Source organism: Bos grunniens, chromosome 8, assembly GCF_055505025.1.
Source record: "Bos grunniens cultivar Pamir isolate PY7600 chromosome 8, Bosgru_T2T1.0, whole genome shotgun sequence".
Classification (NCBI taxonomy): Eukaryota; Metazoa; Chordata; class Mammalia; order Artiodactyla; family Bovidae; genus Bos; species Bos grunniens.
This window is the reverse complement of record NC_141172.1, coordinates 37,615,794-37,628,159: the sequence shown is the minus strand read 5'-3', so window position 1 is coordinate 37,628,159 and position 12,366 is coordinate 37,615,794. Positions and strand designations below refer to the sequence as shown.

General features: G+C 37.6%; 1 protein-coding gene across 12 annotated transcripts in view; it reads left to right on the top strand.

Moving 5' to 3' along the window:
* RIC1 (RIC1 partner of RAB6A GEF complex) overlaps positions 1-12,366 on the top strand; it is a 146,050-nt gene that overhangs the window by 76,619 nt on the left and 57,065 nt on the right. For 11 of the 12 annotated variants that reach the window (XM_086415199.1, XM_086415198.1, XM_086415203.1 and 8 more), the window contains 2 exons: positions 3,877-3,984; positions 11,999-12,141. In XM_086415199.1, the coding sequence (XP_086271325.1) occupies positions 3,877-3,984; positions 11,999-12,141 (251 nt within the window). Of the gene's footprint in view, positions 1-3,876; positions 3,985-11,998; positions 12,142-12,366 lie in introns of those variants that run through there. The other variant, XM_086415205.1, reaches the window with a different exon arrangement.

Genomic DNA, 12,366 nt, shown 5'->3' with positions numbered 1-12,366 from the left:
CCCTTCTCCAGGGGATCATCCCAACCCAGGGATCGAACCCAGGTCTCCCACATTGCAGGCAGATTCTTTACCATCTGAGCCACCAGAGAAACCTGCCCTTTCAAAAATCTGATGCAGTACTCAAATTATTGTTGAATTATAAGTAAGAGTATTTTTGATCAGAAAGTTAATTTTTTTTGTTATTGTGATTTTAACAGTTGACTGCATTTTAGTACGTTTAGAGGAAGCAATGGAAACTATACTGTGAAATATATTTCTTAGTTTTGCAGTGAAAGTCACTGAGAAGTCAGAATTTACTTGAATTTGCTGTAAAATGGTTAATACTTTAGCTTTACTAAATGATAGTATTTATATAAAGGAAAATAGTTTGCAGTTTAAAGATGGGTGATGAGGTTTCCACTTTTTTTGGTTGCGCTGGATCTTTGTTGCTATGTGCTGGCTTTCTCTAGTCGTGGCAAGCAGTGGCTCCTCTCTGCTGTGGTGCACAGGCTCTAGGCGCCCAGGCTTCAGTAGTTGTAGCACATGAACTCAGTAGTTGTGGTGCTCCTGCTCAGTTGCTCCTCAGTATGTAGAATCGTCCCAGACCAGGGATCAAACCTGTGTACCCTGCATTGGCAGGCGGATTCCCATCCATTGGACCACCAGGGAAGACCTCTGCTTTTTTCTTGAAAATCAGCAATTAGAACGAAAAGTTGAAATTCTTTTTTCACCTTTAATGACAGCTGGAAATATCTAACCAATAACCAAAAATTTGGATAAGAATAAATGACTCAAGAAGAAGATCAAACCTGAGAGCCTGTGGTTGCATATTTGATATTGATGAACAACAACTTGTTTGATCAGAACTCTAGAATGGCTCAGGTACTAATATCACAGAATATAGAGGGCCATAAATGGGGATTGTTTGAAAAATCTGAACAGGGAATGGAATTTCTATGTTCTTACCTCACAGGAGGCAGGAAATACACTGTCTGTTTAAACCAGAGGGATTCCAGGCATAGAATAGGGCAAGGATGAGATGCTAAACTAAAGATGGTGATTAAGTGAAAGTTGTGCTGAATGATAGGATGTCAAGCTTTCTTCCCTTGCTCTGCTCCAGACATCTGGCTTCTGTACTTAAATATCCCAGATAGGATTGAGGGATTCTTCCTGGAGAAATTAAATCACTCCAGATGAATGACCCAACAGGCTATCATATTGGAAGACTTCTGGCCAGTATACTGAGGGCCACCAGTTGACAACCCAACTTAACACAGAGCTTATAATTTGTTTTTTCTTACTAACCTGTTAAACATGAAGAAATATTGTTAGCTAAGGATTGTTAGCCATCTTAAGAGAGTTTCCAATGTAAAATAGACACACACACAGAAAAAAGGAAACTCACAGGAAATAGATGAGACTTCCCTGGTGGTCCAGAGGTTGAGAATCTGCTTTCCAGTGCAGGGAATGCGGATTCGATCCCTGGCTCGAGAAGATCCCACGAGCCATGAGGCAGCTAAGTCCGTGTGCTGTGACTAGAGAGCCGGCTCACTGCAGCTGCTGAGCCTGCACCCTCTAGAACCCTTGTGCCACAGCTAGAGAAAGCTTGCACATTGCAGTGAAGACCCAGTGCAGCCAAATAAATAAATAAACCTTTTTTAAAAATGCAAATGATGGAAAGGAAATAGTGCAGGGAAAAAAAACACTTTGGGGAGATAATAATAAACAACCTTAAACAGATACTGCCTAATTTAAAAAAAATGATTCTATAAGAAAAAAGGGGAAATCGGTGAGAAAGTTCCTGGAATTGAGAAGTATGATAGCAGAAATTTAAAATTCAGTAAAAGCATTGGAAGAAACATTTGTGGGACCCTCCTAGGATGTAGAACAGTAGCAAAAGAAATGCCTTTTCAGACAACTTTATCATAGTCTTTTTTGGAGGGACAAGCATTCATTCAAGTGTCATAATAAAATAGAGACATTTCAGACTTGAGAGTTCTAAGTTTACTTCTCATGCACCTTTCCAGGAAGCCCCAAGAATATGTGAACCAAGGAAGATACGGGATCTATAAAATAAAGGATTCAACATAGGAAGGAAGCAAAGAAATCATAAGGATGATGACAAAGTAGATATCATATTCAATAGCTATGCACTAGACTTAGGCAGTAGGCCATTGGGCATAAAGAAGGGTGACTCCAGAAGCAGGGGCAGGGGGAATGGAAATGATAAGTTCTATAACAGGTTTGCCCAAATAGAAGATTTTATTGAGAGTTGTTTTGTCAGAGCTGTTAAGGAATATGAGACAATTAGGTATAAGTTTAAAGGAAATCAAGCAAATGGAGGCATGTGGTAAAGTTAACTTCAAGAAAATTATCAAGTTATATAAGGAAAGAAATGTAATTACTGAACACTACTTGACCCAGAAGTGAAACATATTTATATAATCATCATAATGAAAACATTTGGTGTAATTATGTTGGGAGGATGGGGAGAAAATGGTAACTGAGAATAGAAAGTTAATAATGTCTAAAATTAATGATGCTAAAGCAGTGTAAACACATGGTTTAAAAATATGCAAGTAGATAAAAAAAGATAACAGCTCAAAGAATTCAAGCTGGCTGCTTTGTCACTGAAAGAAGACTACTTCTGTAGTTTTCTTGGTTGTAAGCCTTCTAGCATTGTTTGACTTTTTATCAGTATATGTATGTATTACTTTGAAAAATAACTTTAAAACTAGATGTACATGGAGAATGTCTCAGGAAATTCATCACAGTGTTTTGTGTGATTGGTCAGATGTGACTCCTATAAATTATTGATAATAACTCATAGTGGCCTTCTAAGGGCTTTCATATCACTCAGACATACTAATTGAATATGAACATGTTTGGTTAAACATTAGCCCGTTTAGCCATTCAGACATGTAGAAAGAATCAGATATTCCAGCACATGGCAGTAGCTGGATGATGATAAAGCCCCATCAGGCTTCAGTATGGGAAATAACCTAAAACTAAAAAAGTATCTGAATAATTTTCTTACTCAAAGCTAGGACTCTTAAAAGCTGTTTAACTTGTTAGACTCTTTGCACATAATTTTAGTAATATTGACAAATTGGTTTATAGGATTATAGCTAACAAGATGGAAAGATGATGGAGGCAGACTAATTGTTGCCTTGAGTTAATCATAACTGATAGTAAGAGAATAGACAGATAGCTGTTAAATCCTAGCACAGGCATTGAGAAAGAATGTCCAAATGCCATATGGTTATAAAGATCCTAAAACATCTTTATAGTCCTTTTGAGGGTGTGTGTGTGACAGCTCAATTATGTTGGCATTGACCTAGCTGCTGTAGTGCAGCCATTTAGTGCCAAGGAGTTTTCAAATTTAGCCATTCTGCCATTTATTACCACTTACTTAAAACATCTCCTAATTGTATCCCTGAATCTGACCTTCTGTCTGATATACACCTAAAGGATAGAAAGCAAGAGTAAGGTGTGGACTAAGGTAAGATGAGGTGACGATTTGGATCACTTCGGATATGCACTATACGATAGAATGGTATATAAGTTCCATAGTTGTCCAACTCAGAAAAAGGCAATCAGTCATTTTAAATAAGCTATCTCTTGGTTCCTTTGAGAATTCACTTTTATCTTGACTGTCGTGTGTGTGTGTGTGTGTGTGTGTTTTAGATTCTTTGCTTTTCTCCCTCTACTACCAACCCTCCCCCGCCCCCAACACAGGTTACATTGGTCAAACACATTAATTTCTAATTGATATTGTCTGCTAAAATGGAATTTAAATATGTTTTTTACTTGAGAACCTAAAGGATGAACACTTAATTTGTACATATGATTGAATTAAATATCTTTCTCTTTAATCCTGTGTATTCTTTTTTTTAGAGGAAGCCCGCAAATGAAAGGGACACCCCATTTTAAGGAAGAACAGTGTGCTCCAGCATTAAATTTAGAGATGAAGAAAATACTGGATTTGCAAGCACCCATCATGAGGTACAGTACTTTGGTTAAACTTAGCATTTCGTGATGACAATATACAGTGTGGGGTTTGTTAATCACATGAGCAATAGGAAAGTTGATTTTACTTCTTGTCATCGAGGATCATTTCTTTTTAGTCCTAGAAATTCTTGATTAGTCTTATAAAAAATGTAAAACCTTACAAAATAGTACATTATTATATTTAAATTATAATAATAAAGCCCACAGTTTGGATACATCAATTATAATTCTATTTAGAAATTTTTATTTTTTTATAAGATCTAGAATTGTTCAAATGATATAGTTCAGTTCAGTTGCTGAGTCGTGTCTGATTCTTTGTGATCCCATGGACTGCAGCACGCCAGGCTTCCCTGTCCCATCACCTCCTGGAGCTTGCTCAAACTCACATCCATGGAGTCAATGATGCCATCCAACCATCTCATCCTCTGTCGTCCCCTTCTCCTGCCTTCAATCTTTGCCAGCATCAGGGTCTTTTCCAAGGACCATGGTTAGAAAAGGGTTGAACCAGGGTCTTTTCTGGTTCTTCACATCAGATAGCCAAGGTATTGGGGCTTCAGCTTCAGCATCAGTCCTTCCAATGAGTATTCAGGACTGATTTCATTTAGGATTGACTGGTTTGATCTCCTTGCAGTCCAGGGGGTTCTCAAGAGTCTTCTCCAACACCACAGTTCAAAAGCATCAATTCTTCAGCACTCAGCTTTCCTTATAGTACAACTCTCACATCATACATGACTACTGGAAAAATTATAGCCTTGATTAGATGGACCTTTGTTGGCAAAGTAGTGTCTCTGCTTGTTAATATGCTGACTAAGTTTGTCATAGCTTTTATTCAGGGAGCAAGTGTCTTTTAATTTCATGGCTATAGTTACCATCTGCAGTGAATTTGGAGCCCCCCAACATTAAGTCTGTCACTGTTTCCATTGTTTCCCCATCTATTTGCCATGAAGTGATGCCATGATCTTAGTTTTCTGAATGTTGAGTTTTAAGCCAACTTTTTCACTCTTTCAGTTTCATCAACAGGCTCTTTAGCTCTTCTTCGCTTTCTGCCATAAGGGTGGTGTCATCTGTGTATCTGAGGTTATTGATACTTCTCCAGCAATCTTGATTCCAGCTTGTGCTTCACCCAGCCTGGCATTTCACATGATGTACTCTGCATATAAGTTAAATAAGCAGAGTGATAGTATACAGCCTTGATGTACTCCTTTCCCAATTTGGAACCAGTCTGTTGTTCCATGTCCAGTTCTAACTGTTGCTTCTTGACCTGCATACAGATTTCTCAGGGTGCAGGTAAGGTGGTCTGGTATTCCCATCTCTTTAAGAATTTTCCACAGTTTGCTGTGATCAACACAGGCAAAGGCTTTAGCGTAGTCAATAAAGCAGAAGTAGATGTTTTTCTGGAACTCTCTCGCTTTCTCAGTGATCCAACGGATGTTGACAATTTGATCTCTGGTTCCTCTGCCTTTTCTGAATCCAGCTTGAACATCTGGAAGTTCACCGTTCACGTACTGTTGAAGCCTGGCTTGGAGAATTTTGAGTGTTACTTTGCTAGCGTGTGAGGTCAGTGCACTTGTGCAGTAGTTTGAGCATTCTTTGGCATTGCCTTTCTTTGGGATTGGAATGAAAACTGACCTTTTCCAGTCCTGTGGCCACTGCTGAGTTTTCCAAATTTGCTGGCATATTGAGTACAGGACTTTCACAGCATCATCTTTTAGCACTTGAAATAGCTCAACTGGAATTCTATCACCTCCACTAGCTTTGTTCGTAGTGATGCTTTCTAAGGCCCACTTGACTTCACATTCCAGGATGTCTGGCTCTAGGTGAGTGACCACACCATCATGATTATCTGGCTCATGAAGATCTTCTTTGTATAGGTCTTGTGTGTATTCTAGCCACCTCTTCTTGATATCTTCTGCTACTGTTAGTTCCATACCATTTCTGTCCTTTATTGAGCCCATCGTTGCATGAAATGTTCCCTTGGTATCTCTAATTTTCTTGAAGAGATCTCTAGTCTTTCCCATTCTATTGTTTTCCTCTGTTTCTTTGCATTGATCACTAAGGAAGGCTTTCTTATTGCTCCTTGCTGTTCTTTGGAACTCTGCATTCAAATGGGTGGAATTTGAATTCAAATCTTTTCATTTCTCCTTTGCCTTTCACTTCTGTTCTTTTTTCAGCTATTTGTACGGCATCCTCAGACAACCATTTTGCCTTTTTGCATTTCTTTTTCATGGGGATGGTTTTGATCACTGCCTCCTATATAATGTCACAAACCTTTGTCCATAGCTCTTCAGGCACTCTATCAGATCTAATCCCTTGAATCTGTTTGTCACTCCCACTGATAATCATAAGGGATTTGATTTAGGTCATACCTGAATGGTCTATTGGTGGTGTTACTTTCTTCAATTTAAGTCTGAATTGGAAATAAGGAATTCATGATCTGAGCCACAGTCAGCTCCTGGTCTTGTTTTTGCTGACTGTATAGAGCTTCTCCATCTTTGACTGCAAAGAATATAATCAGTTTGATTTCAGTTTTGAGCATCTGGTGATGTCCATGTGTAGAGTTGTCTCTTGTGTTGTTGAAGAGAGTGTTTGCTGTGACCAGTGCATTCTCTTGGCAAAACTGTATTAGGTTTTACCCTGCTTCATTCTGTACTCCAAGGCCAAATTTGCCTGTTATTCCAGGTGTCTCTTGATTTCCTACTTTTGCATTCCAGTCCTCTATAATGAAAAGAACATCTTTTTGGGTGTTAGTTCTAGATGTCTTATAGGTCTTGATAGAACCATTGAACTTCACCTTCTTCAGCATTACTGCTTGGGGCATAGACTTGGATTACTGTAATATTAAATGGTTTGCCTTGGAAACGAATAGAGATCATTCTGTCGTTTTTGAGATTGCACCCAAGAACTGCATTTCTGACTTTTGTTGACTATGAGTGCTACTCTGTTCTCTTCGTTTCAAATGGTATAACATAGTGTTATTACTTAAAAAGATACTTCTGCTTTTGTACAAACGTTGAGGGCACTCTTTGTTGAAAAATCTCCCAAATATGTTGTTGGATTAAAAAAAAAAAGAAAAATATGCTGTATGTAATAATGCTAGCATTACTGTTCCTGTTTTTAATGAGCGCTGGTGGTGGTAGATTAGGTGTTGTTCTGGAAGAATACCTAAGAAACTGGGCATGAGAACTGAGTGGCGCAGGGGGACAGGTTTTGGAAGAAGTATTTATATGAATGCAATATGTGAATATATTAAGCTATTGTATATGAGTGCAGTACCTATGTTTTTTAAATCCTTCCGATTCACAGTTGTAATGAACGGCTTCTTTTATTGTTTCTCTTATTAGAATACAGTACAGATAGTGGAACATACTAAATAGTATTGTGTGCAAGTGGCTGACTGTTGTCTTGCCTTGTTTAATCTATCCTTTTTCACTCCAATTCTCAGAGAAAAAGAATGCCTTTTTGGTGTTTCTATTCACTTTCAAATGTGATGAGGGCTACAAAAGATTGCATTAAGGTTACTCTCTATCTCGGATTTTATTTCAGCATAGAGATTCTGTTTAAGAATGTAACTTGTGTGAGGAATTTTGAATGTCTAGGAACCAAGCTATGTGGGACTGTACAAGCATGGCTTTCTGCCTCCACCTGGTGGGGGGAAAAATATACAGTTCATGGAAATAGGATAGGAAAAAAACCTTTAAAAAAAAGAATTCCTGCTATCTTGTACAAGTGTAACTTGTGCTCGTTTTTAACCTACTTATTTAGATGATTGGAAATCTCTAAGGTTTCTCTCAAAACGTCAGTAAAATGATTGTATTTCAGATGAGTGTTACTATTAGCACCTGTAACATGGACCTCCTGGAAATTTAGTTGGAGAATTCCTATATAATTTTCAATTGAGTGAGGAGGTATGAAAATTGGGCTTTTAGCCTTCTGTTTTCTCTCTGAAAACTGCTGAAAATAAGTCAAATAAAGACAGGGACAGACCGCTGCTTATAGGCATAAGATGGCAAGAGTACTGCCATCTTTAATTTTTTATTGAAGAAGGAATAGGATTGAATGTTAAACATCTTTTTTTTGTTATTGATTAAGGATAGAGTATGTTTAGAAAATAAAAAGTACTACGCTGCGATACTTACAATGGATAACCAGCAAGGACCTACTGTATAGCACATGGAACTCTGCTCAGTGTTATGTGGCAGCCTGGATGGGAGTGGGGCTGGCAGGAGAATGGGTACATGTGTATGTATGGCTGAGGCTCTTCTCTGTTCATCTAAAACTGTCACAACATTGTTAGCTGGCTATATCCCAGTACAAAAAAATTTTTTTAATTTAAAAAAGAAAAAAGTACTAATATGATTTTTAATTAAAACTCTTACTGTGTTTCTAACTAATAATAAATGCTAATAAATTTTATAGTTTATTCTCTATCTTCCTTTTTCTCAGGCACATAGAAAGCCCCATGTAGTGTATATAGTATTTAATATTAATTAGGTAACAAACATATTTATATATTTGAGAATTGGTAATTATTAATTATATATTTCCTATTAAGAATATTTGACTAATTAGATTCCAAAATCCTGTTATTCTCCTTCTAAAATCCTATTATTCTGCTTCTAAGATCCTTAATTGAATAACAACAGCAATAACAGACACCCCTGGGATATCACATAGCTGTTAGTAAAGCCCATAGAAGTTAGTGATTGGAGAGCCTCTCTCTAAAGGCATAACTTAGAGTATATTTATATGTATTCTGTGTTTACTTATACCCAGGGTGATTTTTATTTTCAATAAAAATCAGTGCGACATACAAAGACATACATGAAAGAAAAGTGAAAGTAAAAGTCGCTCGGTCATGTCCAACTCTTTGCGACCCCATGGACTATATAGTCCTTGAAATTCTCCAGGGCCAAATACTAGAGTGGGTAAACAGTCCCTTCTCCAAGGGATCTTCCCAAGGATACTGATTATTTGTATAGGATCTTGACATCCCCCAGATGCCCAGAATCAATCCTTTAGGTCTTTGTGAGAACATGAATCAGTGGTGAGGGAAAACACTTGGGTGACTTGGAACAAGACCTGTTTACTAAATTATGGAAATATTCAGTACTTTAACATCTGAAGTCAGCCTTTAACTGAAAGTTTGTTTACTTTCAATTAAACAAGAAGGGTCTATCTTTTTATATAGATTGTTTATCATATTTGTCTCAGTTATTGTAAAGTCATTGTTAATTCCAGCATCAGGATTTTTTATGAGTCAGTTTACATTGATGGATTTTTCTCATAACTCTGGATCCTGTTTTCTTGTTTATTCAGATGCCTGGTCATTTTTTGTCACAGCATGGTGAACGATGGTAGAGATTCTGAATTCTGTTAACTTTGTCAAAGGAGTGTTGAGTTTTGTCTGTCAGGCAGTTAAATTACTGGAGGTTAACCTTGATCTTGTTCCTAACCATCATATGCAGTGATTTTTCTAGGGACATATGAGAAAGGAAGAGAAAGAATGCAATTTGAAATAAACCTAGGCTGACTCCTACTGAATGAAGATCACTGGTAAACCAGTGACTGAAAGTGAAAGTTGCTCAGTTGTGTCCAACTGTTTGCGACCCCATGGACTATACAGTCCATGGAATTCTCCAGGCCAGAATACTGGAGTGGGTAGCCTTCTCCAGGGGATCTTCCCAACCAGGGGTCAAACCCAGGACTCTCACACTGCAGATGGATTTTTTACCAGCTGAGCCACCAGGGAAGCCCAAGAATACTGGAGTGGGTAGCCTATCCCGTCTCCAGCGTATCTTCCCGACCTGCATTGCAGGCAGATTCTTTACCACTGAGCTACCAGGGAAGTCCAGTGACTGCTCCACTAAATTATTTCTTTTGACATGCAGTTGTTATTGTTCAGTCACTAAGTCATGTCTGACTCTTTGTGATCCCGTGAGCTGTAGCCCAGCAGGCTTCCTTGTTTGTCACTATTTCCCAAAGTTTGCTCAAATTCATGTCCATAGAGTCAGCGACGCTAACCATCTCATTCTTTGCCACCTGCTTCTCCTTTTGCCATCAGTCTTTCCCAGCATCAGGGTCTTTTCCAGTGAGTCAGCTCTTCACTTCATGTGCTTGAAGTATTGGAGCTTCAGCATCAGCCTTTCCAATGAATATTCAGGGTTCATTTCCTTTAAGATTGACTGGTTTGATCTTGCAGTAGCAGGTCTAAAACATAAAGTTTTTATATTCTAGCCACCACATGCTACACATAAAAATATAAATTTGAAATAAAAGAATATATAATATTTTAAAAGATGAACTTTCATGTATACCTGTGGTGGATTCATTTCGATATTTGGCAAAACCAATACAATATTGTAAAGTTTAAAAATAAAATAAAATTTAAAAAAATAAAAAAATAAATAAAAATAAAATAAAAGATGAATTTTCTTTAAACTGGAAGTTGTAATTGATTACAAATGCTCTGAAGTTCCAGAGATGGAGCTCACTAAGGGGATAATCTCTTAAAATATTTTTATAGTTGGGAAGAAAATACAGTAAATTGTTAATTATCTGAAATACATAGTAGAATAAGTCATTGGACTCCAAAGAAATGAAGGTTAAAGAAAACATTGAAAAACATTCTTTTCACCATTATGAATTAAAATATTTCTGAAGTAAACGTTTAACCTCTTAAGTGTGAAAGCTAATTTAATAGTATATAATAGAGTGTATGTTAGACATACATTTTTCATTCTTTCTTATACTCAATTTTTTTTATAGCATTTGATACTCTTGAGACCTTCCCTGGTAGCTTAGACAGTAAAGAGTCTGCTTGCAATGCAGGAGGCCTGGGTCCGATCCCTGGGTCAGGAATATTCCCTGGAGAAGGAAATGGCAACCCACTCCAGTATTCTTGCCTGGGAAATCCTATGGACAGAGGACCCTGGCAGGCTATATAGTTCATGGGGTCGCAAAGAGTCAACACAATTGAGCGACTGACACTTTGACTTTCACTATTCCCTTGGCTTTCTTGATGCCAAGTTTCCATTGGTTCTCTTTCTTTCTTTCTGCCAGTATCTTTGTAGCTTCATTTTTGGATTATTCCTCACTCTTGACCTTCCTCCCATAAACATTTGGTACCAGATGTAAATAACACTGCCCTCCAGGCTTAGCATTATAGGAGTAAGCAAATTAGGTGTTTATTGCCATGGAAACTGTAATTGTTAAAGCTCTTTGCAAGTATTAATAAATGCTGAGCTCATACTACATAATTTATTCTCAGTACTTAGTTACCTGAGAGGTCTTCTGGAGGGAGAAACTATATTTCTTCACCTTTGAATCTTCGACAAGCATAGCGCCTGTCACAGAGCCCAGACCGTTTAACAGGAGATTCTGTGATACCTTAGAAATACTGTGGTCTGGAACTGTGTTTTCCATGACAGTAGCCACTAGTCAAATGAAGTGACTTAAATGTTAATTGTAGATAAAATAAAACTTAAAATTTAGTGTTTTTGTTACACTCATTCGGTATTTCAAATGTGCGGTCACCACACATGGCTAACGGCTACTGTGTTCAGTAGTACGGATTACGGAATATCTCCATCACTGGTGAAAGTTCTCTTGGACAGGGGTAGAGAATGGGAACCACTACGATCCCTAGCTCTAGACTGTCATTCTATCATTAGTTCATTTTTATGGTTTCTCTGCCTCTTTCCTTTCTTCTCAGCTTCACTTATCCTTCCATCTTCTAATCTGTCATTTCAGTGTGTCTGGTTTTTAAACTCAGTCCGTCAGGTTTGTAATAATAGCAACTATGGTCTTTTTTTTTTCCCCCCAGAATTTCTGCTCTAGATTGAATTATACATGGATAAACTACTGTATAGTGAAATTGTTGATAAATGGCAGTTTTATAAGTGGTTTCATGGTCTTTGCTTGAATATTCTTCAGAGCAGTTATATTCATTGCTTTCCCAGTATGCTTTTCTTAAAAGATAACTGATAAATTGCTTATTGCTTCCCTACAGTTTGCAGTCTGTGCTGGAAGATCTCCTGGTTGCTACTTCTGATGGACTTCTTCATCTTATTCACTGGGAAGGAATGACAAATGGGAGGAAAGCTATTAATCTTTGTACAGTACCCTTTTCAGTAGACCTGCAGTCATCTAGAGGTAGTAATACTTTTTACATGAGATAGAACCAGGTGTTTAATATTTTATATAATATAGACAGATATTTTCTATGGATGAACATTGATTTTTCTACTATGAAATTAATTATGCAAGGGAAGAAAAGGAGAGTGAGTTGAGTGAGTGTGCGTGTGTGTGTAGGAAGGAGTAGTTTGTTCAGTGCTGTTAGGTCTTCAAATTTCGACCTTTTAACTGTTCTTACATGGT